Genomic DNA, 27351 nt, shown 5'->3' on the forward strand with positions numbered 1-27351 from the left:
AGCTCACAAATGCCAATACGATTTAAACTTTACTCTAAAACCAAGAACAGAGCCTAACCACACAGCCCCAATGCTTTATTTGTATGGAAAAACACAATGTAAGTTTATGGCAATACTGGAGACATCTGTGTAATCTTTCCTCAAACATTACAAATCCACACATCCAGACTCAGTCTTCTTTTTTTCAAACCAAACACTGTCAAAAAGGAGTAAAGACACATTTACTGAAACTACTTTTATTTTTGTGTACACAGTAAAAACAGTAGTAACAGTCAGTGTTTCAAAACAATTGACAATTAAAAGAATAAGTGGTTATAGCAGTAACGATAATTTCAGAAAGTACAATCTGTTATCAAAGCACGGCACAAAGTAACCCAGTGTAAAGTCCAAATGGTGCTTTCTGTGTTTTGGTTTTACCAACGCAACACAATAATTCATCTTTTTTGACCACAATTCTAGTATTGTGTAATACTGTAATTTTGTTTGCATCTTTATCCATTCATTCACCCATTTACGATGAAACTACATTATGCACTCTACGTGAATTTCTTCTATTTTCATTAGGTTTTCTTATTGTACATGACTCATTAAAGTCAATCAAACACAAATAATAAAATCAAATGAGGAAGCAGAAATCTCGAAATTACACTTGTTACAGCTTCTCCGCTATTGTCTGATCGATTTATTGCTGATTATTTCAGTGCATGTAACTCATTCATCCTTAAAATGTTACAACTAGGAATAAGAGCAGTAATAAAAGCTGGGCTCAACATAGTTCAAATGAAGTAATTCTGCAGCATTCACAATATTACATTAAATGGCACCTGAAATCCGATAATTCCACCAGCCTTGAGTGAGAAAGTTTGACCCTACCGGCAAGACAAAACTATGAAAACGTCTAGCAGTTTCATGCTCAGTTTTGTTTGGTATTTAGAAGATAATGATATGCACGTGTTGGTGTGACAAGGCGTCATTTTCACAAAATATGGGAAAACTATAAAAGACAAAACAATTCCAGTAACATTGATTATTTTGAAGGCACAACGACTTCTTCTTCTACTAATTCTTCATACTAAACCTCCGTGAGTTGTTCGTTGCAATGGCTGAACACCACACATGAAGTCTTTTACAAACATTGGGAAAAAAAAAGGTTTGTTGGTTTTCATATTCAGCACCAACAATGTTATTAAGGCCTTCAACGATAGCATCAAAAAAGCACATTTTGAAATGATAATAAGCATTTTAAAAGGGTGGTTAGTTAATGTAAGCAGTTATACAGGGAAAAATACTGTCAACATACAAATTCAGTACTGTATGAATTATCTTTTCAACCACAAAATCCCGTCATACTCGGCTTTAAAAGGCTCATGAAGGTGTCGCTCATTATGGCACGAGAACACAAGTGTGAAGCTCTAACTTTGCATTCAAACCTTTCTACATCATCATTTACAACAAATGAGAAGGACTTCTTATTTTACAAAAAATTAAATATCTAAAATATTCAGTGTTTTGTCTGATATTCATTCCCATCATACACTGAGAGGAATGTAAACAGTTCAACACACCTTGCACTGTATATATACAAAAATACACTCTTGACCGCTTCTATGGTGCGGTGCTAATGACGTCCACAGATGTCCCTCTAAAAACAGTGCACGAGTAGAATACAAGAACAAGCCAAGAAAATGTTTTGATAACATTTAGTTTAGGATGAAATGCAAATGACACATAATAATACTGAATTGATTTAAATGTCTTCACGAAGAGAAGGCTTGCCGTATGTTTGGCTTCGCTCCTCTTCCTTTAATAGTGTTTGATAGTATTTAAGCAGAGGCCCCCTGAGAGTGGCGTATAATATATAAAAAACTCACAGTTAATGGACTTCATTACCCTGGTATGAGAGAATGAGGCGAGGCCACAGCACTAAAATCAAATTTATTCCACACCCGAGGTTTAAAAGGTGTGCTTTGTTTGTTGAAGACCACCACAAAGTGACGTCTCCATCTCTGCTTATTAGAGGACCACAGCTTTCAGCAACTGACTTCACCAAACAGAAAAACGTAGCCCTTGACACACAGTATTTTCAAACAAATGTCATCATTTTCTGGGAATACAGCGTGTACTGTACTGGACTTCAGGTTGTTGGCCATGGCTAAAATTAATCTAAATTAATCCAAACAGTCTAAACTGATTAAAAACATGTTCCCCTCCTCAATTCCTAAACCTCACACCCCTAAAGATTTCCATTCATAAACGAGATATTGATTATTTCCCATCCCTCTCCTGAAAACCTAAATCCCTATTTGAAGTTCTGAGGCTTGTCGATGTAAAAAGCCCCCCTCTAACCTGCCCCCCCCCCCCTCCTCAAGCCTGTGGGTCACCTTTCGGTGTCAAAGAGATATAGGTCCCATTTTGAGGATCTTCCTTTTCCTTGTCACTAACTGGAGAGTAAGAAGTGTCTTCTTCGTTGGAGGTCTAGTGGGAGATTGAGGATAAAAAGGAAAACATATTTAAAAAGTCATCTCATCTTACTTTGAAAGGTTTGGTGTTCTTGAACGTGTCATCTCACATTTACTAGTGTCATTTGTACATTACTTAAATAGACATTTAGTATTACTAAATTATGTTAATGTGTTAAAACCAAACAATATGTTTACTGTACAGCGCCAGATATATATTTCAGGAGGGCTGAAAGTCATCTAACATATGAGATTAAAGATGCATTATGGACAATAAGCACTAATATAGTAAGACACAAGATTGAACAAAGCAAACACAACATGGAATATCAAACAAAGCAACAGAATGACCATAAAGACTTACAGCATAGAGAGGCTTGGTAAACACAGTGCGCTTAACTTCGTTCTGCACAGAGACACACATTGATAAACAATGCACACAAATTAACACAATTACTTATTGGGACAATTACTTATTGGGACAAAGCAAGCAAATTGTAAGCTGTTAGAATACAACCAGGTAAGAAGAGTGGTCATACCTTCTGTGTGCGGGCTCGGAAAAGAAGGATGATTAAGACTAGGAGCATGATGGCACCCAGTCCCACAATAATGAGCGGGAAGTGGGACACTAGCGTGGCAATCAGCAGCAGCTTGTGTACTCTCGCCGCAGAAACATCATCAATCACCACACTCTGCGTATTAGAAGACAACATCAAAGATACATTATGGAGAGGGAACTTTATTTATGTATTACTAGTGACTGGTTTAGCATCTAGTATTTTATACTTTCTCGTGGTTTAGCCCTGATTCGTGTTGTTTTAAAATGTTTACATAAAACAAAGTTGTTTTTTTTAAATTTGCTACATATTCATTTTGGAATCAAGAAACACGGGAAAAACATAAATTACATTGTTTATAACATTACAACTTAATGATGATCCACTGACTCATAATGGAAGTGTCAGCACTTCTTCACTGTTTCTTACCTCATTGATGAACATGACGGGAAAGACTGTCTCATTCAGGGTTCTAGTTTTCCTGTTGTGAACAAAAAGAGAAGAGTGGGAAGCCATTATATATACGGCACAGACACACATACATCAGTACTATAGAATAGTCGCTTGTGTTTGGATGCAGATGCTTACGCGAATCCAGAGAGTCTGCTGAGCAAGATGTTTATCTGTGCTCTCTTGTTTGCACGTACAATCACTCCGGTGGTCTGCACAAAATATAGTGTTAATAATGTAAAGTAAAGCATTATATCACCAGAACAGACAAGTAGGAGTAGTACGGGGGTGTTGTTCTTCTGCTGTACTACTACATATATGCCACTAGGTGGTGTAGCAGTACATCTAAATGGAGCACGGCATTCCTTTCATAGTTCAACGAACTGTTTTGCTCCAACATATTTCAATTCTGGATTGGAGGCTGACGAGCTGTGGCCTGGGTGCTTACCGGGTTAAGGTCCAGGAACGTTTGGTGATGCTGTCTTTTCGGGGACATCCCCTCAATGGCCGCCACGTATTTGTTGTCTGCCAGGTAAAAATGAGGAAAGGAGGCGACCACCGGAGCACCTACGTGAGGAGAGCAGAGGACTCAGGTGAGAAACAATAAAAGGAAGACTAGATTAAGCTGAGCGAAGCAACAATCAAAGATGTATATCTCTCTACTCTAAAACAAATGAGTCTCCTTTAGTTCTCCTTTCGCCGCTTTATTAAGTGGAAAATGTCAATAATGACAAAGTGTGTGCCTCATCTTCTGTGACAATGTTGCCCCATCTCTAATAAGGGTTTAATGAGACTTTAAACATAATTATGACAACGGGGTCTTGAGCTGCCACATGTCACCATAACAAGCTTTTACTCATTAAGTTGGCCAATTCATTAATGATAGTATTTTTATGTCAACATACACAGCATCACATAACACACAGGCTACATTAAAATGACCATACAACATAAAAACAGTGTATCTTACAGGAGTTATATATTTTTATATATTTTTTTTTTTGTACAGCAAGGACATCTAATGTCAGATGAGAACATTTGATAAAGGAAACCTGTAAAACAAGTATGTAGTTCATATTACGTGCTCTTATTGTTCAAAAATAATGTGTCTTTTACAACCACACGATGGTGTAACATAAAAGCCTCTCATGATTCCTGACACAAAGGTTGAGAGGACGATCAAAGAAGCAGCATAGTAAACAACAACATTCTCATCAAATATCACATTTCCTGCTGTTTGATGTACGATCTAATCAAAGCATCATAAACATCTGGGAAGAGTCCTCAAGAGAAGGTGATGCGATATGATCTGACCTCGGTCGTGGAGCATGCAGCATGTTACTCAGGGTCAATCTTCCAAAGAAAACAAACAATAGATACGCAAATGGAACAAGACCCGCTTGTAGAACAAATTAAGGACGGCATCTAAAATCCAGATCAAGACTCATGTTACTCTTGCTGAGTTCCTTCCTCACATTGTAAACCGGAGACCCCGCGTTCATACAATATGGCCTTGGTCATAAATAAGGAAATGTGCGGTCGTGCAGGCCTTTGGTTAGGTTCCACCTGTGCAACGTCGTTCTGTGTGTGTCTCGGGAAAGCAACAACAAAGTCAAAAGGTTGCACAGTTAGAGGTGCTGCTGAAGTGGGGCAGGGGTGAGAGTTTTCCTGTCCTTGTGTTTGGCAAAAACATCAGACACCCGGAGTCACCTGAGAGGCTGTTCCCGTGACAACACACAAGGTCATTGTAGCCCACACACACACATATTTGTATTGGTGTACTTATGAGTGCCACTTACGCACTGTGTTCATTCAACCCCCTGCGCACTCTCTTAAATACCTGCTGCTGGCTGCGCTAAATTTGTACCATGACCTCAAAGTGCCCTCGATTTTTTTTTTATCGTGCATGCTTAACATTGATGTGAACGGCAGCCCTGTTTTTTCTTGTTCAACTGCGTGTATACATACATACTGTATCCAATCAATCTGCTATTGAATGTACAAACCATGTTAAAACACTCTTATTGTTCTATCACAGGGAATGATCATATTTAAGTCTGTGAACACAGGCACTGAGGCACTAAACCAACTCATATTTAAGGCCAGCATCAGGTGACAGGGCTTACCAACCCTTCAGCTACTGGGCCAGTCATGGTCAGATGGCGCCTGAGGTGTTGAGAGGGCTGTGTCACATGGGTCACTTAGAGGGTATTAATGCTGGTGATAGAAGGAAGGAAAATAAAAGGAGGACTCGACTGACTAAAAAAAGGAAGTGGACTGGGAAGAAAGCATAAAGAACAGGGCGACAAAAAAGCAAAGATCTTACCTTTCAAAATAAGGGTATGTGTTTACTATAAAGGCCCATGTCAGAGTGTAACAGGAGGGAAGAGAATAGAGGCGCAGAAAGTAGCGCTTTGAAAGGAGAGGCATGTGAAAGTGCAAAGTGTGGGTGAGAAAATGTGCTGCACAAGCTGACGTTTACCTTTGCGACAGGGACTGACTTTAAGAAGGCCAGTTCCCAGGCACTCCTTTGGGGTGACGCAGAAACCCTCGTTGGCTGGGTTCTCCTCTTTGCTGGCAAAAACGGAGCGTGGTGGTGTGAAGCGGTACGCTGGGATTCCTTTCACCTCGACATCCTTCTCAAACTCCATGTGGATCGACCTGCAGAGTAAAGCAAGGACATTGCAGGATTTTGTGAAATAGAATCTCTGTTCTTTCTTTTCATGTCTGTTTACCAACATCTTGTCATTTTATTGATCAGACTTTTAACATCACTATTTTTGCTGTACCACTTGTGCACAATTTGTTTCAACAAGAGTTTACAGCCTGAATATTAGCATTCTCACTTGGAAAAAAATCAAAACTGCTATCAAACTCTTTCAAAAGTGCAACTGTAAGAAACACTTTTCATGTTATAGGAATATAAAGGGAATATTACAGTATTCCATTAGTCCATTCAAAAGTGTGTTTGCTGCACAGAATATATAAATCAAAATAAATATTCTAAGTAATTATCCTCTCTTCTTAATAATAATAATTTTAAAATAATTTTCAATATCAAGAAGGAAGCTGAATGATATACAGTATATTGACTTTACCATTTTGCTGAAATCCTGTCTGCCGTTAACCTTCTTTTTGAACCAGGAGTGGACAAATCGTACATTTTTCCTTATATTTGAATGTTTGTTGTGTTTTTACAGCTGCTAAGAGAATTGCGTTACTTTGAGCATGTTCATCATTGTTCTATGTATCTGCAGTTCTGTTCTTTCAAGGGAATCCCGACGATTCTCAGCGTGAACAAAGCAGTCTATACATTGTCTGCCAACTGGCCGGGAGGATGCGGCCCTTCGCTACTCAGCCCACCAATCGTGCAACAATACTGGATAGACCTTTCCCTTGACCTTTCTGAGAGAAGCCAAGTAAAAAGCCTTACGTGTTTCCTCACTAGAGCGGGACTGTGAAAGCCTCTGCCTTGTACTGCTGGGCATGAGAGGCTGTTACAGCGTGGATTAATTTCAGACAAACGTAGCTAAGATATGGGGTCTTTTATATCTAAATCCCTTGAATGTGTGGGGGCCAAAATGTGATGAGATGACGTGAGAATGTATTATAGGCGTAAAATGTTGAAAGGGAATGGAAAGGAAAGTGATGGGGGATTGTACTTAGTAAAAATGTACAATTTGTATAATAATAATGATGAAATCTGCATGTTACAACTTTCACTCAATCTAACATTTTTTTAAAGTTATATTAACTCATTCACTTATGTTAACTTTTCTAACCTGTGTCATCATTTTAAATTGTATTAGATATTTTTTGCATATCCAGGGTGCTACGTGGGGTTGAAAATGTGTCTTTTGTTTTATTTTACTTCTTTTTGGTTTTGTGAATATTAGAATTTTAAATGAAGGACCACAGTTGGAGGAAAGATTAACGTATTGCAAAAGGCAAGTTGGTATTTGAACAATGACACCTGTTAGAAATTCATGAAAATCCTGAGTTTTTTGTGGCTAAGCTGTCAGTTACTGGACCAAAAGGTCACTACCCCGTCAGGCCACAGATGGGAATTCTAGTTCTTCTTTTATCCTTCAAATCAGTCCCAGATGTCATTTAACTAAACACATGTTTTCAGACAAAGTGGTGTTGATCTACGCCTACAGTTTAACACTTGAGCCAAACCTTCTGTGTCTAAGATTACCACATATCACGTAATGGAACATTTCCTCTTCAAATTATAGTCAAATGAAATGCATAGCAAACAGGAAGGGAGCCTTCCCTTTAGTCACAATAGTGCAGAGAGCCGCGATGAAGCTACCAGGCAATGAGTAAGTAGGTGAAAGTCAAAACATTAGGGAGAGGTTTTTTTTTGACACACATCCAATCAGAGTCAAAGGTACAGCCATGTGACGGATTATTTCCACACTCAACAAAAGGGGAGGATGACTAAAGCGACATGTTTTTTTTAGTTCAAAGTTATTTTCTGAATTAAAAGTTCTTGTGACCAAGATATGTGGCACAGTTCCATCAGTGGAGAAGGCATTAAGGCGTAGCATTTGCGAAATTAAGAACTTCAAAGAACTTCTCATCGGTTAGTCACCTTGAGAGGCAATTCGCATTTTAATATTCGTCAAGCTTTCAATAGCATCCTGATTCTGAAATGTGTTCTTTAGAAGAATTAGTAGTGAACATGTCTTGCAGACATTTCTGAGAAGTAAGATGAAAAATTGGAAAGATGCACAAAGCACATTTTACATGGAAATCAAAACTAATCTTGTTTGTTCCAGCTGGTCAAGAACAGAAACAAATGTTATTTCCCAATGCTGAGAATAGCACAAATTTAATACTTGTCAACAACCATAAAATGCTTTAAGGATTTTTCATCCTCACTCCCACGATTTTCCTTCCCCTTCCTCACTCACCCAACTTGCAAACCCATTACACTCCCGACCAACATTCCTCTATGTTTAAGCCTTTCCACAAAGTGTTTCCTGAAAACTGCCATAGTCTTTCAAAAAGGACACAAGCATAGGCAGTAAAGCCTAAAGTGACTAAACAGCTGGTACCTATGGTGCTGTTGGTAAGTGATGTAAGAGGATGTTATGTCAGCAATCCATGGGATCCAAGGCCAGAGAACATTTTTCCATACCAGATATGAAAGCCTGCGTCTTGCTCCGACCTAGACTATATAAAATATGGACGTCGCCTATAGGTACCGCCATCTTGGCAGTGACGACACACCCTAACTCCTGGGCAAAGAGTTGGATCGTCGCTGGAGCTTAGGCTGGCCAGGGCGACGCAGCAGAGCGGACAGCTAGCGAGGCGGCACCCACCTTATTTATGTACAACTTTAAGCTATAATATAATTCAAACGGGTGAGTTATATGAACATTTTTTTTGTACCAGGCTGTAAACATATTTATTTCTGCTGAAAAGTTGGCCATTTTAATTGATTGACTCACTTTTGGAGCCAACTTCAAGTGGCACTTCCTTGTCATGTTTCTACACTAGCTTAGAACGGACAAATCAAACACTGCCTCTTGAGAGGGCCGTTTGCGTTTCTTCGTTACCTCAAGGCCACCGTAGTTCTACCACATGCTTGGAAATCGAGAGGTGAGCGGAGCAGTTTTCAGTTTGTGTTTTTCTGCAACATCGCCGCTAGATGCCACAAATCCTACACACTGCTCCTTTAAGCTGCCAATATGCTTATTCGGAAGCTGATTGTCGGTTACATGACCAGCAGCATGGTTTGCTACACCAGAAACATCTGAGAAGCAGTCATTGGAAAAGGGAAGGATCTTTCAAAAAATACTTTGCTGGTGTGTGGATGAACCATCTGTCATCAAACTAACTGAAGCCAGTCGAGCGAGCAGCGAAAACATATTTTCCATCGCGAATAGTCTTCAGTGCTGTTCTTTGCTCTTGTATAAATGAATGACATCGCAATAGTCCAGCAAGGTTAGCTTGTTGGATGGTCAAATAGCTTCTGAATTGACTTTCCCCAATGCCTTTCTAACATCAGATTAGGGTGGGGGGGCTGTGTCCGCTCATTTTTGTAACTTTCTGAAACTGTGATGCTGCACTGTACCTGCAGAGGTCTGGAGTAAATATGTATATGCGTTCCTTCTTGTTTAGCAGGGGATGGAAAGCACTTCCATCTGATCCATTGATGCTGTTGCTTTGGTTAGAATTCCAGAAGGTCACCTGGCTGCAAAACAACATATTGTCACAAACATGCGCATTTCATTTTCAAAATTGCATCCAGGGAACATTTATGCAATTAAAAAGGGCATAATGTATATACAGGGGGTATCTCTTTCAGCACTGAGCTAACATAGACATGTGTGCTGCCTGCCTGCAAAGTTCTACTCCAGATTTTAAACATAAAAACAATATTTTTAATATTCTGGGGTGGATATGCTGTTTTCAAAAAGCCTACTTTCATTGTCAACACCATTATCATCTCCATCTTAATAACAGTACAAACATGTTTTTATCTGAAAATCACTGTTGGAAAGAGTGGTTTCCCAGGAGTAAGGAGCGTAATTACAGATTGCAGACTGAGGCAACAAAATGGGATAAGAAAGGTCACTAAAAAGGTCATCAAAGCATTCAGAGTACCGCGATAGCCTGTCCTGTGCTCTGTGATATGGGAAACAGCCCAGACAAACACTCCCACATTATTGGCAAAAATCTGTAGATTTGACAAACCTTTTACATACAAAGTTTGCCAAAAGAGGTTTCATTACAGTGGATGAAGACAGAGGGGGAGTGTGTGTTTGTGGGAGTCTGCAACAGGGCTACCTTTCGCCTTTCCATGTTTTGACACGGCCATAATCCATGTAGTTCTCCTTCCCAGTGTGGTAGACAAATTCCCCGGAGTGACTTCCATTTTTCTAAATAGATCCAAAGATTTAAGTCAAACAAATGTGTTCATGTTTTAAGAAAATACTAATTTTCACAGTGGCTGGATTTCATGAAAATGTAATAAATCAAAAACGAATTAATAGATCTTCCAAAATCTAGCTGAGGTTCATCAGCTTTTATTATTTGTAGAGCTGTACATGCCTTGTACATGAGCCCAAAGACTGGCTCCACTTCAGGATTGGTGGTAGCTATGCGGGCGAGCAGGGGATCTACGTAGCCCCACAGCCATTCATCCACAGTGTGAGTGGCAAAGAGACCGGCCCCGATGGTGTTCATCATGACGGCCATCATGGGGGCCTTCCAGAAACTCCCTTTCAACTTGTTCATTACAGCCTAGAGACAGGACATGACGAGTGGGGCAGAGTGGAAAAGAGACGGCAAAGAAAGCAGGATGAGGTAGAGGGTGGTGGTCGGCATTGAGGTGGGAGTGAGGAAACAATAAACAAAGTGCAGGAGTCAGTTAGAGAACACACACTCAACTTTCCCCCCACTTTAATTGTCTTGTCTAAGACCTTTGGTTCATGACTCACCCAAGCTGGGATGTTGACAGTGTTGATGACATCCACAGCTGGGTCACCCACAGACTTCTCTCTCAGGAACACAAAACTCTTGTAGTTGTATGCAGACACCATCTTGTCATTTTCCCCCATGCTCACATTGTCCTTATACCTGTACTCCCTGTGCAATAACAACAAAATACAAGATTATCAGGCGTTTGATATTTTCATGAAGCTTTCCAGAATTGTTCACAAATTAGCATCTCAGACCAGTTAAGAACTAAAAAAGGCATTGCAGTACATGTGAATTTCATCACACAACTTCTTCTTTTTAACGCAACATCCGTTTGAAATTAGGTAACCTCGAAAGTCAAATATGAATTAGCGTAGATGGCAGGGGGAGATTATCTTCACTGTGGCCATTTTTTGGTGAACCTTGGTGAACCTTGGTATTTATTTAAGGATTGCATTAGTAATGCAAATAAGTGATTCAAAATCTACACCAAAGTTTCTTATCAGGACTCACATGACGGACTGGGCAGGTCATGAAACAACGTACTGTAAATATACCAGTGTCTGATCTTTATGGTGATATAGTGACAGGGTGACAGCCCATGAAATGAACCGGTCTGGATTTATTTTTTACGTTTAATATGCAATAAAAATAAGAGTGCCGTATCAGACAAAAAAAATAAAAAAGGAAGCAGAGAAGCTGATGTCCCTTTTTCAGTTTACATAAGTGTTGAGCAAATAACAGGCACATTTCGACAGAACCAGCAGAAGCCTAGTCTGCTGATGAAGTCCAAATTTGGAGACGGCAGAAAACATGAACCCACAAAGCCAATAAACTCAATAAATATAAACAGCAGCACAGTCTGGTTTAAGTAGATGTTATATGTGTGGTCTTGGTCTAGATATATTGGAGAAAATATATTAAGTGTTAGTCATTCTGCAGCGGCTGTGCTAAGATTTCACATGACCATTCATATTTTATGTGGAGTGAGTGCTGTGCCAAAAACAATAGCCTTTGAAATGCTACATAGCTCATCAGCAACCGGTAATATGGAGGCTGGCAGTTTGGCCTTTTGTGCTTTTATTAATTTGGCATGCAGCGAACACACTAGTCATAATGTTCTTTGATTGACTCTCTCCTTGCATACGCTCCTGGTGTTTTGGAAGAAGGAAATAACAGAAGTAACAGGTGACCCACTTTTAAAAGTTTTTTTTTCTTTTTGAATAAGTGCTGTGCGGTGGATGTAATTATTGCTAATGTGAAGAGTGGTTCAAGTGGATTTTGAAAAGTAACTCAACACTTAGAGAAACTTTGAAGTGTTAAATTTGACAACAGAGCGTGGTGTGGTGGCCGGTGTTAGACACACAACAATGACAACACATTTGTCGATATATGTCATATTTTGAAGTTTTATGTGAGACAGGTTTGACTTTCTCTGTGGCAGCCGGTGCACTGATGTGTTCTGGCAGCCTACCTGTATGTGTAGGGTCCAATCTGCTTGACCTCTGGCTTGGACCCTTCAAGGAATGCATCCACATTGGTCACATTGAAGAAGAAATACTCCATGTAGACTGGAGGGGGAGGGCTTTTCCATGACGCAAACACACGGCTGCCCTCAACCAAAACGATCTCCTGTTGAGACAAAAAGCATGTATCTCAGTTTGAGTATGAACATAATTAATTCAGACACATTTTCTGTCTCAAAATAAAGCTTATACACCGACTATAATATAGAACATGTTACTGCTGGACAATGAGTTTTCTTTGAAAGCAGAAGTGTTGTTATTTGCATGTGGCTTTTCAACTGATGATGCTTTTGATGCAGGACGAGGAAACATTTTTTTTTGCAGAAGCAAACACATGTTTTGTATTCGGACTTTCCTGTACCATTTCTGTCCGTAGTAAAAACAACCCAGAGAACGAAAACATCCTTGGGGGTTCGTGGGGATGGTTCGGGGGATTGGGGGGGGGGGGGGGGGGGAGCTTGCTGTCTGAGCGTCAGGCAACAACACACATGAATGGAATTAAGGGAGACCCTGCCTCGGCTCCATTGTCAGCTGTTGCCAATGACGACGGGCACTCGGGGAGAGCCGCTGACATGTCATGTGATGCGGAGAGCTGGATGCCCGCTTGTTGCGACCTTAATGATCTGAGCTGCATTCCTCAGGCCTGGGCCCTATGTGGCCTTGGAGGTGCAGGACATGAACACACTATTTACTCTCCTGTTTCTTTTCCCAGTACGTCAGAGTGTTTCTCACAGCAGACATCGTTGCCTGAGGACGAGGATAACCTGCTTCACTGTAAGGAATCTTTTGAGGAAAACACGGGGAGTGAGAGAAGAACGAAATGAGACGAGGGGATTAGTATTTCTTTTGACAACGCATCAAGAGGAAATCTCACTTTGGCCTAATTACGCCAGCTTTGTGTTACAGTTAAAAGCAGTACCCAAAAGCACACCAACGAGTCCCATTATTTCAGGGGAGCAGAGCCCCCCCCCCTTCTCCTTTGGGGTCCCATCTACTTGTTCAGAGACAAAAGTTTAGCTGAGTAGCCAAGTACAATAAAGCTGTCACCTTGGATTGAGGAAGGGGATCGAGGTCTTTCTATGTCGTCCTTTCATGCTTCAGACAATCAATATGGTAACCCTCCTAGCATGCTCCACGAAATACAGTATGGAAAACAGGAACAGCGAAAGCCTCTTATCTCAGTACTACTCTCAGTACTACCCGTGACTCTTATACCACTCCCTCTTCGAAAACACATGCAGCAGGTGAAGACACAAATACACATACAGCTGGCGCTTTGATGTCAAGGCAGGCAAGTACATAGACATGACTAACACTGGGCACAGCGAGAAGCTAATCATTAAATCATCCAGCCGTGGTGAGCAAGGTTTGCATACTCTAAATGGGTTTGTCTCACGCCACCTAACAAAGCTCTACCAGCTGAACTGTAGTCCAGCCCTGCTGTTGCTCAACCCATCAAGGTCACACTACAGCAAGGCCCTTTCAGTTTTAAATTGGAGGACAATGACTTTGGTGATCCCATCCCTTTTCACCTAGCAAAATCATTTGGTCAAAATTCCAGTTTGTCCCGGTAAGTACAGACTCGCAGAGCAGCTAGCATAGCTTTAGACTTTAGTGTTGTTATTTGTAACGTTTGTGGGGCTTTGGTCCAGAGTCGGGTATCTTAACAACCGCTGGCCATGACCTTCATGAATTTTGCAAACACTATCCCTCGAGCATGATTACAAATGCTTTCGATGACCTTTGTTTTGCAGTCATGTCAAAATTTCCGTTGACCAATACCGTGGTCTACCACAAATCACAGAAATTACACATCAATGACAGTTGGTGAAGCTCCAAATCATCTGTATGTTGTGTGGAACATTTCACCTTCCAGAGGTCGATTGAATACATAAAAATAATCTGTATTGTTAAAAACGTTTGTGTCAAAGTTAAAACTTTGAAGGAAACCCAGCAGACTACCAGCAAGGGGCCGCTGGGTGCTATGTCTAGTCTAGTCTATGTAAAATTACCAAAGTCCTATTCAGGGTTGAGTCATTTTTCACCATTACCTCATCAGCAGGTCATTGCACGCTGACCCCGCTTGACTCCAATGGGCTGCCAACCCGGTCGGTTTCCCAATAAACCTCGCAGTGTGAAAGAAGGCTTAGCACACAAACAGAGTCTGCTGCTGGGAGGGCGTGGAATGAGATCCTTCACACTGGTGCAACTGGGGTAAGGGGGTAACTTGATACAGCTGAAATAAATCAAACTGCCTAGCTAGTAGATAACTAAGTGTATGTTACACCCACACGTATATCTTTCACATGTCTGCCTGTTCAAGTGTTTGATACTCTTTAGACTACAAATCAATGCTTGGGTAATGTATCCTGATTCTCTAATGTAACAATGAATAAGACGGCTAATAAGACCAACACTTTTGCAGTGCTCATCTTCAAAGGTTCAACGCTATCTAGTTTGAATTCCATTCCAGGACCTCTGCAGCAATGGCCACAAATTGCACTCCTAAATGTATGGTTCGGTTTACTGTGGCTTTGTGATGTCAACTGTTGTCAGTCTGGGCCAAAAGCCAGCATGTATTATAAGTTGGGAAATAGATCCTTACACACAAACTTAAAACCTACTCTGGACAAGTATTGGCACCAGACTAGGTAAGAAAAGCTTTGCTTTAATTCAGTGTTTGTGCTGAGGCAGCAGATTGCACTTGGGTTTTCCCAGGATCAAAGCATCTTCATAAATCTACCAAATCTACTACATTAAGAGATATTAAGTTGGCATAAACACGTGTAGAGCCCCACCAGACTGCCATAAGACTAAAGACTTTGAGCAAATGGTATATTTTATCAGTAACTGACAAGCCTTAAAGTAAATATTGAACATGTAAAGATTGTTATTAAATAGGACTTCACGGTCAGTGATTGTCTGTTTTATCAATTACTCCAACCAAAGTCTAGTTTTATTCTTTTATTGTTGGCTTCAACAGTACTGTACAGTACAGGAAATTAAATTTGATGCATAAACATCTTGAATTATGACATTAATTTATCCGTTGAAAAAATGTGAGCACATCCGTGAACAAAATAAACATGATCCCTGCACAATCTTATCTGTAGCCGATGATTAACTCCCTGTTGTTGAGTATTTAGAGTCTTTTCTCCACTTCCTGCAGCCGTTTTTCCTAGAAACCTCTATTAAAGTAAAGGAAAATGTCATGTAGTTTAAATGTTACAGTTTCCAGCATTAGGACCGACTCCCAGCGTTAGACAGCCTCACGTTTATGTACCATGACCTCTAAAAGTCAACACTAAGCCTCTCTGATAAAAGCCATTTGATACCTGTTATGGAGAAGCGGGTTTAATCTGAAGATAAGGATTAAGGTGTGCCATCTGATAACAATGAATGTGGGCTTCACGTCTACACTGTTGTATAAGTAAAGTTAACCTTCTGGGAATGCTTTGAACTAACACATTTCACTAACAATCTTTGAACCTAAACTTACAATAATTAAGTGGCGCTGTTCCTGTAAGCTATCCGCTCCTTCCTGGGAAGAAAAGTCTGGTTGTTAACTTTCCCCAGCATACATGTAGCGTTAGCAGGCTATATATCCATCCAGTAGCAGAAGTGAACTGCAGTTAATGAGCCGCGGTCTGAAAAAGGCCCGCTGCAGATGAGATGCTTGACTCAGTCCACTCAGACCTGAAGCCCCGCCCTGCTGCTGAACAGAGCGCTGTTTGCTTGTTTATTCAAAGTTTATTAATATCGAATGTGTCACATGTGCCAAATTGCACCAAATTCAACACTGCACATCGTTGGGTCCCTGGCAGTACACCAACCAAGTGTGTACGACAAAAATGAGCTGAAAAGTTTAAAGCCTGCAACTGATGCAACCAAACAGAACTACAACAGATAACAACAGTGTTTGTATTTGTGGTCCATTGACTTCTCAACCTCTGGGATTAAAGATAAAACAGCTAAGAACTCTTCAAACTGCAGAGTGGAGCTGAGTGTGAAGGGCACGAGAATACCGAAGTTTACTTGAGTTTAAATATCCATTTCCCGTCAGTTGTTAAGGTCACGATAAAGACGCATCCACCGCCCTTCCTCCTGAGGAACTGAGAAAACTTCCCTTCAATGTCTTCACACTCTTCCTTTCCATTATCCTCAGCATCTGTAAACAATCTTGACTACACAAGTACCAAACACTTTTTATCATCAGCCACTGATGTTCCACAGAGCTGCAGTTCAATTCAAGTAAAAAAAGAATGCTAGGAATCTCCCTGAGTGAGGTTACTCCAGTGTGTTATGTGCACAAACCAGCGTGATTGAATTCTAACATGTGCTAATTTTGCTATCAGCAGCAGACTCAGCTTTTTCTTGTGACATAAATACCAACCAATAACACGAACAAGCCATACCGACTCAGCCCTTACTTATTCTTAGCTGTGGAATTTGCCTTTGAACCACCTCATGTCATTATGTCAAGTATTGAAGGCAGAAGCACACAGGAGTGGGACATCTGCTGGGAAAATCTTCCCAGTAAAAGTCTTTCAACACAGTGGTGGGTGCTAATGGAAAAGCAACTTAACAATCTAACTGTCGGGCAGATAAAGTGCTGATTGCATTGCGGAGGCTACTGAACCCATAGTAACCCATCCTCCTCCGCCTCAAGGAGTTTGAGCTGCTCATTAGAGCCAGTCCTTCTGGGAGGCAACAAACAGCCCATCACTGACCAGTTTCAAAAATGCCAGTCATGACAACATGCACTGAACTCCAATGATAAGAGCAACCGTGGCATATCTGTAATATCTGATGTTATAAAAAAGAAAAAACACCAGCAGATTACACCCTAACGTTTAGTCTGCTGCTAAATTATAGTCAAAGTTTGCACATTTTAAATGACAATAAATGCAGTTAAATTGTAAGCCTGTTCTCTGGTGTGATCTCATTAATCTGTAAACTAATGACTGTTAGTGGTCTGCACCAAAAATAAGGGGTGAATACAAACAAGGTCATGAACTTTAATCTTCTCGAGTTTGCAAACAGAAAACGGTTTTTAATTAAATTACAATGTTTTCTATCAATTTCTATAGACTCTTACTTTTTTCACAGCAATGCATTTAAAGCAAGAAAAAAAAATACATGCAATCATGAGATAATAATCACGTGCTTCATAAAGTTCTGAGGATGAAAGTATTTTTTTGTTTACCTTTTTGAGGCGGTTGTGCATTAACGTGCGGAAAACTTGACCCACAAATAAGCCAACCCCAACGGCCAGCAGGGAAGCGCAGATGATCCCGACCGCATAAATCGCACAGGATCTTCGTGTCATGTTGGCAGGTGCAAGCAAACACACAGAAGGCTGCGTGTGACTCTTTAGGGTGGATGGAGACGTTGATTTCCGCTACGTTGCGCAAGTTTTCATGCACAACTCATAGAAAGATTTCCTTGACTGCACAGGCTGGGATACAAGAGCTCGAACCGTGACTTTCCCCGCTGCTTTCGAGTTATACTCGACGAGCAACAAAGTAACGGTTGTGAAGATGTTGCGATTGTCCTCGCGAGTTTCCAAGTTACAAAAAGCTGAGGGGAAGTCTGTTTACTTGCAGTTAATAATGAAGCGGCTCACTTTGACAAGCACGAGGTAATCTGAATCAGCCTAAAGTGACGACCCAAAAGGCGCACTCAATAAAAATTTTAAAACTGTGCCACGCAGTATTTGTAGCGGACTGTAGAGGATCTCACTCCCTCCGAGCGAGGAGAACGCTGATTGGTCGTCGCCGTTTGTGGCCAAGCCGTGGAGATGAGTGCGCGCGTGGGTGCATGCGCCGTAGACGCGCCCCCGCCTGCAGCAGGCAGCAGCGTCGGAACCAAATACAAACTATTTGAGGCGTGTGTTTGCGGTTTGCGCTCCAAACTTTAATACTCTGTTAGTGCAGAGCCCAAACACCGTTATGTTACTATAATACTACAGTTATACTATATTGTAAATGAGAGTTGAGTATGAAGTAGGCATAGAACTACCCAAATAACGCAGCAGTTTTACAGTTGTACTACTCATATGTAGACTTTCACAGTTAACCTAGTAATAATTTCAGATGTAAGTCTAGTCATTACAGGTGTGTCCCCTAAACCATACTGTAAACACATTGCCCACGCTCTCTCGTACTCAGTGATATCGTTAGGAGCTGCGGACGGAAATCGATGCTGCAAAGCCCCACTTGATACAAACTCAACACTTCTGGGTGTTCGCACCACTACAGCCGGTCAGACAGTGGTAAAATCTTAAAATCTTCCCAGTAAAAGTCTTTCAACACAGTGGTGGGTGCTAACAGCCCATCACTGACCAGTTTCAAAAATGCCAGTCATGACAAGATACACTGAACTCCAATGAGCAACCGTGACATATCTGTAATACCTGATGTTATAAAAAAGAAAAAAACACCAGCAGATTACACCCTAAAGTTTAGTCTGCTGCTAAATTCTATTCAAAGTTTGCACATTATAAATGACAATAAATGCAGTTAAATTGTAAGCCTGTTCTCTGGTGTGATCTCATTAATCTGTAAACTAATGACTGTTAGTGGTCTGCACCAAAAATAAGGCGTGAATACAAACAAGGTCATGAACTTTAATCTTCTAGAGTTTGCAAACTGGGGTCCCAGAAAAAAACAGAAAACGTTTTTTAATTAAATTACAATGTTTTCTATCAATTTCTATAGATTCTTACTTTTTTCACAGCAATGCATTTAAAGCAAGAAAAAAAATACATGCAAGCATGAGATAATCACGTGCTTCATAAAGTTCTGAGGATGAAAGTATGTTTTTACATTTTTACAGGGAATAAAACACTCATTCTGACATGTTTTAGAATTATAGTATTCTGTTTATTCTGTTATTCACGTCTTGGACAGCGTTCGTCTTTAACTTTAACTTTGTTGTCCTCAATGATGTTTTTTTTCTTGCAGCCAGGCAAAACAAAACACACACTTTAAACATGAACACATGATACAAAAAAAAAACTAAAACATATAAGAAATAGAAGGTATAAATTCACAAACAATACAATATGTACTCAGTTGCCAGTTTATTACACCTAGACTAAATCAGTCAAATAAAGCAATCCTGTTCTTGTCATGTGTCAAGAGTTCACAAAACTAATAATAGAAAGTGCCGTCATCCTGTCCCTAAATGTGAGTTTGGCTTCCACTAACATCAACGGTTTGATTAGTTGCTTTAAGTTTGAAGAGGAAGTTATCACATCACTGGACTCAAAGTTCAAACTATGAACCACGAGACTGTGACCACAGTCATGCCTCTATAACAGGCTCACACTGATGACTCGTCAGAACACTTTGGAACGTCTGCATTTGCTGGTGTACAGAATAAAAGCGTGAGGACACGACAATACTTTTTAAGTTGATATGATGACCTTGTTAGCAAACAGTTTGCGGCCACTTGATGAATGTAAGTCCAATGTTTACTCTCTTTTAGCTCAGTTTTTGGTCTCTACCAACTCCTTAGTGCAGCTGCCTGCTGCTGCCAAAAACGACGCTATGAGAGTGGTCAGAGTGAGCGAAAAAGGTGGGGGCCGCACAGCTAAACAGCTGCTATAAGACGTCATAAAGCTTAGAGGGTCTGCAGATTCAGAATGATTACAGTGACTAAAGCTGTTTAAAAGAAAGAGTATTGAAAGAATGTGAACTAATTCTTTAATGACCATTAATATCTGATTCCGTACTTGTAAGAATCACTACAATAAGTGATCACACGACAACAAAAGCATTGTTATACTCATGGCCTTTCTTTGCATATATTGCAAATCTTTGTAGATCGAGAAAATGGACAGTACTGTTGCACTGAAGACTCCACACAAAGGCGGTGTTTGATGTGGCCTCTATTGATCTGGGAGACACATTTGCTGAGCACACCCTGTCCCACAGTCATACAGTAACAGTAACCTGAGGGCTGCCAACCCTAGTTTGTTTTACCCCTGAGCAGTTCCAAAAGACCAATTGAGGGCACCTTGAAGCATTTACCCATTCACTTTATACAGCCTTGAAGGGCACATGCCTTTGTATAAGCTGTATTAGTACTACTTCCTTGCGGTGTTTAGTCTTACAGCCACAGTAGGTGAGAGAATGCAAACAATGCAGCTAGTAAACAGGTGCAAATGTAAACACAGACATAGAATACTATAACTTCAAAGAACAACCCTATTGAAGAAGCAAATCAAGAGCTCTTTTCATCTACTGTCCACATGTTCTATAAATAGGCTGTAAGAAATATATCCATTGTGTCACACTACCCCCCCCCCCCCCCCAACATCAAGCTCTTGTTAAACATAACAGGAAAATGAAATCAGTGCACTCAATTCCAATAGAATGTTGCTCCTTTGAATTGCTATTGTTTGAGGAAACAATGACAGAGATAATGTATATATACAGTTTTACCTCAGACAGAAGTCATCGGAAATGAGTTAAATAAATAGTTTTGTTTGAATTAAGGTGTCTGATTACAGTGAGATAATGTTCACCATGTCTTACATGTTGAAACATGATAATGAACTTTAACTTGAAAATAATGCAAGGGAACAGTATTTTTCTGTTATGTGCATCCCAATAACTCTCAAGTTCAAAAGCATTTGTGAAAATCAATGCAATGCAGCACTACAGGGTTAAGAGAAACAAACAATCTGCAAAGAATTACCCAGATTATTGATTAGGCATGGTGTGTCATCTGTTTGCCGTATGTGCTGAAGCATGTAAAAATGTAAAATAAAAAAACATAATTCAACAGTAAAAAATCTCACTGAACCCCATTAGTTGTTCTGCTAAATATTTATTTTCTCAATTGTGGACTTGCATCCACCTGCTATAGGCTTCTGGCTGCCTTTTTCCTACACTAACCTCACTTCATAGGCTCTCAAGTTAGGAGTTTATCGAAATGATTTACGGTAGAGGGCACTGAGTGAGTTGACATCTCTCTAATATCCTTGAACTCCTCCGCCCCTATTTTCCTCACTCAGGGTCACTCGGGTATATGTTCAGTAGCAAACCATGAAGAAATATTCCGGCCCAGTTGCTGCACACGAAGTGTGAAATAATCAACCCCTGCACGGTAGCTTTTGCCCTATTGACGTTTGAAAACCCTGGTTTAATGTAGAAGCAGAGTGAAAATTTCCAGCACAATTTCACCCACTTTCAAGATGCATGGAGAAAGTCTGACCAAAGCGTTTCGGCTTGTGGCTTTTATGATCCCTGAAGAAAGGTGAAGTTGGCTTGTCCTATATACAACAAGTGTTTTGACCTTTTCAAAAACACAAGGATCTTGCTTCAGTTTTCCATAATGCAAAGTGCCCAAACGTTTTTGTGTGATCTCTGGCTTGTTATTGTGTCTCACTTCAGGTTTAGTTGAGTACTCACAGACACTTGGGATGATTCTCTCCGGGGCTGAACCTGTTAATTTAAGCCCACAGGACAGTTGAGGATCAGGGCGCCACTGTTGAGGGACGGATGGTTCACTCATGGGGGAGGAAAAGATGTTTGTAACATGCTGCTAGTTACAACACCCCTAGATAAGATGTATCCAGAATTTAGGAGTACACTTAGCATGTATCCAGTCTACAACTGAATATCAAGTTACTGATCATATGCAAGCAGCCATTTCTCTCTCATTGTAACTCGTTACTTTATTACCCTTTGTTACATTCATCGACTGTTGTGTTGACAATGTATGGCTCATTGATTTATTTTCATTAGGGGTTCAACACTTGTCAAAAGTCTACACCGCTCGCAGTTTTCAACTTGCAGCTAAATTTGTCTTTACACATTTTTAGCCTTTGTTGAGACATTTCAGAATGCAACTGATGGTCCAACTGATGACAGGATTAAAGCTGAGTCTTGACTTTTGAGGTCTGATGCTGTCTGAATTTGCTCCCTTTCACACATCGTTATGAGTTCTCCTTCTTTTGTTTCGACTGTGGGAGAACGTCTGCAGCGTGACAGTCAAAACATCTTAAATCAGTCTTTCACGGTCTTCAAAGTGGACTAGGTGGTCTCACGCCTCTTCCAGGAAAAATCCATCCAATTCCTATCATTATCAGCCCAGAACAGGACAGGGAAACGATTTCCCAAGGAAGATGTAAAAACGTGAAGGAATCGTGTTGTAAAGAGGTGGTATCCGCGAGCGGTGACTTCTCAAAGTTTATTTCAACATTGTTTACCGCTGTTACACGAACTGCTCCGGTGTAATTTCCGAGGTACTGTCCAAGAATCTGACAAGTAGAGTGATGTATTAAAATGTGACCTTCGTGAAGTGTTTATGAAGTGAGAACAACAGCATCGATTGAATGGGCAAAATAATCCCAATGAACATCACAGGGCTGTTTGCCCTCATAATGTAACTCTAAGTCATATGCAGTTGTGCCTTATTCCTTAAAATGTCATTGTTCCTCACATCTCCTCAGTTCAACTTTGACACTACTGATCGCCCACTGTACAGGATGTATCATGTCCTTGGCCCCGGCATGCTATCTCACTTCCGAAAGTTTTTGCACGCAGTTTGAGGATATAGGAGTGGAAACATTTGAAGGGGACAACAGAACACCACACCCACCAGTGCCTACTGTGTGACCCCTTAAAGGAGATTCAGTTTTGTAAAAAAAAAATTGGGGAAACATATTAATAATTATTTTCTTTTACTCTTGTGTTCATCAGAATTAAGTTACACCTGGATAAGTTTTTGGTTATTTTTTGCACCATATTCATTGACTGAGTTGTGTCAGATGACCTTTGTCTCTACTTGGCCCGAGAGGTTATTGGAAACATCTGGCTGCATTGTTACGCACTGTCTGTATTTCCAATTAAAAATGTTCCCGGTACTGTTCTTTATTTATCGATGACCAATTGTTTTGTGTTTGCCCCAAACAATAGCTAAAGTGTATCGCCCTTGTCATCTTCTAAATAATATAACTACTAAAAATAGCAATCAGAGCAACAACAACATTAATAACAATGCTCTGTGTATGGTACGGCTTGACAGTTTGACTTTCTGTATACAACAATAAATTACCACTAACTTATCATATCAAATCTTTGGTGATTATATGTTTAATATATTGTGCTGTGACTTGATGATAATGTTACTGAACCATACTGATATTATTTGTAATGAACAGGTATTGGCAAAATATACATTTTAGTTTAATACAGCTTTAATGCCAATTTTCCTGAGGTCTCACTGCCTGCATCGTAATGCAACAAGAGCGATTTCGTACCATTTAAACCACGTTTACCATGGTGATGCATCTTCAGTTTAATATAATGATGTTTTTCCAGAAATGTGGTTCTGCAGTAACAATTACATTCAAATTCTCTGAATATATCTGCAAAATGTCTAATTTATTCTTGAGATTTAAATAAATGTCATCACAAAATATGTGATATCGTGTTGGAAATCTGGCCACCTTTGTTTTCGGGTGTTTTTTTTTTACAGGTATTGAGACAGATTCATGTAATACAGTAGACTTTTTGGAATACATCCTGGGCTTCTTGCCAAGGCCATCAAGATTTGATTTCAACACATATCCAAGCAGGTAACTGCTAAAGATAAAGTGTCCTATTTGGCAGTGTGACAAATGGGAACTTTTCTGCCGCAACAGTCAGGACATTTGGAAACCGCATACCACCCGTTACAAATGTATTCTAAATGGCATTCATGTCCTCATATTTTGCAATTCCACATATTATAATAACGTGTAACATGAGCTACATTTGAAGTGTGTGGGTTTTTCTTTGAAATGTTTCTCTTGCACATTTTAAGCCTTTATGTGGATAATGTGAATTGGATTGGATCTATGTTTTCTTGTTTCAATTATATTGAAAATAAGACAAGATAACACAAGATAAAATAGATATTGACAGTAATACAATTTCAAAGAGATGTTATTGAGAGCTGCTAACCGTGAACTAGCAGCGAAGTCACCTAACCTGTTGAAGGAAGTCTTAGCACTATGTCCGTTTTTTTCCAAACGACCAAAAAACAATTGTGCAGTATAAACAGTGTTTTGTAAAAATAATTATAAAGACAAAAATATTTCAGTCTTACCAGAATTACTGCAAGGTCAACGCTGTGGGTAGATTCGCAACTCTAACGTGACGTAGTCAAGATTTGCAGGTCCACTTGTAATTGGTGGTCTGCAGTCGGTTCCTCCGATCCAATTGGTAGTCCACAGTCAAACTGACCAATGAGGACGCGTAAATGTCTACAGTCACTGTAGACATTGCACGACTGTAGACTCGAGCTCTGCGGACGGGCAAACTACGGCCGTTGGGCTTTTTAATCCAGCCCGTCAAATATTGGTACAAAATTGTCCAAACTATAATAAAGACTAGGGCTGGGCAGTATACCAGTTTTAATTTCCCGTATGATATGAATTCTTCACACACCATTATACCGGTGCATAGCCAAAACAACTGCTGTCTGCTTTTAACAGGCAGCTAAATGTATTCTTTGCTGCTAATGCACAGCGGTCAGCGCTAGTTGTCTTATATGTATTGAGAGGGAACCCTAGTCATGGTCATAACTTTATAACACAACAATTAACAACCCACAACTAATGCTCTTTAACAGAGAAAAACACAACAGCACACAACAGTCTGTGACACATAAACAATTTGTAACACTAATAATTGTACATTTATAAAATTTCACCGCGGAACTGCATGCTGGGTACAGTCTGCTAACAGCTGGCAGAGGCTCATTACACGATTTAACCACTAGAGGGCAGCAGTGTTAAATCATTTAATGAATCATGAACATTACACGATTTAACCACTAGAGGGCAGCAGTGTTAAATCATTTAATGAATCATGAACATTACACGATATAACCACTAGAGGGCAGCAGTGTTAAATCATTTAATGAGTCATAAACATTACACGATTTAACCACTAGAGGGCAGCAGTGTTAAATAATTTAATGAGTCATAAACATTACACGATTTAACCACTAGAGGGCAGCAGTGTTAAATCATTTAATGAATCATGAACATTACACGATTTAACCACTAGAGGGCAGCAGTGTTAAATCATTTAATGAGTAATAAACATTACACGATTTAACCACTAGAGGGCAGCAGTGTTAAATCATTTAATGAATCATGAACAGTACACGATTTAACCACTAGAGGGCAGCAGTGTTAAATCATTTAATGAGTCATAAACATTACACGATTTAACCACTAGAGGGCAGCAGTGTTAAATCATTTAATGAATCATAAACATTACACGATTTAACCACTAGAGGGCAGCAGTGTTAAATCATTTAATGAGTCATAAACATTACACGATTTAACCACTAGAGGGCAGCAGTGTTAAATCATTTAATGAATCATAAACATTACACGATTTAACCACTAGAGGGCAGCAGTGTTAAATCATTTAATGAATCATAAACATTACACGATTTAACCACTAGAGGGCAGCAGTGTTAAATCATTTAATGAGTCATAAACATTACACGATTTAACCACTAGAGGGCAGCAGTGTTAAATCATTTAATGAATCATAAACATTACACGATTTAACCACTAGAGGGCAGCAGTGTTAAATCATTTAATGAATCATAAACATTACACGATTTAACCACTAGAGGGCAGCAGTGTTACATAATTTAATGAATCATAAACATTACACGATTTAACCACTGTAGTGGTAGAAAAAATGAAGACGACAGTGGTGCCATACCCCCCCCCCCCCCCCAAAAGTCTAAATGTGTGCGCAAGTACAATCCTGACTTTCTTAACACTGTCAGTGTGTGGAATGTGGGCTAATGCTATCAAACGAAGCACTGAAGCCTTCAAAAATAAAGCGACACCTAGCGACGAAACATCCAACGCTCGTGGGAAAGCCTGTTGGGCTTCTTGTTGTGTATGCAGGTTTACATACACATGATAAATAAATGTCTTTGTGATCATCACATTGTATCATCTCATTTATTTGACAAGGGTTTTGCCTGTTCAACTCCGCGAGGACGCCGGCGTCCTCGATCCCCTCCCCTTCCGTTCCGTTCCTACGGCTTGCTTGCGCAATCTACGTCACAAAACATGGCCGTGTTTCGTATCCCAGCATGCCCAAAACCCTCATCTTTGCAAAGAAATCATCGATTTTCTTTCATTTCTTATGTATTTTTCACAAAAGGAGCCCAAACACACACTGTCCAAAGTCGCCATAACCGCTGCAAGTCGGATCTTGCAGCATTTCGACGTAAAAAGACACATTACAGACCCAACAATGTGCTAGTGGATGTTACCATGGAGCTAGTAGCTTCAGAAAACGCTAGTACTTAAAGTACAAACCTTAATCTTCCTCTTCTATAAGCCGTCAACCAACGTATAACCTTGCGTAACTAAGCTACCCTCATGATCGATCGTGCGCTCAGTCGCAGCCATTACGCACGGTAAGTCCGCTACTTACATACCACGCCTTCGACCATATATATGTAGTTTTTGCAATTTGCAAAGGCTAAAAATAAAAGGAAAATAATATAATATCAAAATATAAAGGGAGAAACACCTTTAGTGTGTCAGAATATCATTTGGTTACCATGTGTCCATTTGGGTCTCCAAATATCCTTTTAGAGCTCCGCCTGGATCTCTTCATGGAAGAAACACTGTAGAATGGTCATACTTTGTCCAATCTTCTTCAAATTTGAGGCAGTTGTTCACTGATAGTGTAGTTACAGCCCTATACTGTCATTTACCTGTACAGATACAGCCACAGGCAGTTATTTATACTGAAAGATACTTTTTTATTTTATGCAGACAAAAATCTTCAATTTTTACTGACTCCAAAGGCCCACTGCTCTGTTTCTATATGACCTACAGGTTTTCTGACACTTTTGATGCATATAGTCACAGTGGTTCAG

At 40.0% G+C, this 27351-nt stretch overlaps 1 protein-coding gene and 1 long non-coding RNA gene across 3 annotated transcripts; both read right to left on the minus strand.

Moving 5' to 3' along the window:
• Positions 1 to 220: 220 nt before the first annotated feature.
• On the minus strand, positions 221 to 18158 carry LOC142946595 (lysosome membrane protein 2-like). Of its 2 annotated transcripts, XM_076088022.1 has the most exons (13): positions 17633 to 18158; positions 12375 to 12532; positions 10921 to 11068; positions 10532 to 10723; positions 10268 to 10359; positions 9552 to 9671; positions 5949 to 6127; positions 3915 to 4033; positions 3605 to 3678; positions 3446 to 3497; positions 2999 to 3151; positions 2824 to 2865; positions 221 to 2475 (listed from the first exon to the last, which is right to left on the minus strand). In XM_076088022.1, the coding sequence occupies exons 1-13, from the start codon at positions 17753 to 17755 to the stop codon at positions 2365 to 2367; spliced, it is 1563 nt and encodes a 520-aa protein (XP_075944137.1). In that variant the 5' UTR covers positions 17756 to 18158; the 3' UTR covers positions 221 to 2364. The 2 variants fall into 2 exon arrangements, with proteins under 2 accessions (XP_075944137.1, XP_075944147.1); XM_076088032.1 differs by lacking the exon at positions 2824 to 2865 and having other exon boundaries at positions 17633 to 18152.
• LOC142946607 (uncharacterized) lies at positions 12882 to 17621 on the minus strand. Its single transcript, XR_012953095.1, has 2 exons — positions 14478 to 17621; positions 12882 to 13209 (listed from the first exon to the last, which is right to left on the minus strand). It is a non-coding gene; the product is annotated as an uncharacterized LOC142946607 (long non-coding RNA).
• Positions 18159 to 27351: the final 9193 nt, after the last annotated feature.

Source organism: Anarhichas minor, unplaced genomic scaffold (assembly GCF_050575085.1).
Source record: "Anarhichas minor isolate MPS153535 unplaced genomic scaffold, ASM5057508v1 ptg000002l, whole genome shotgun sequence".
Lineage (NCBI taxonomy): Eukaryota > Metazoa > Chordata > Actinopteri > Perciformes > Anarhichadidae > Anarhichas > Anarhichas minor.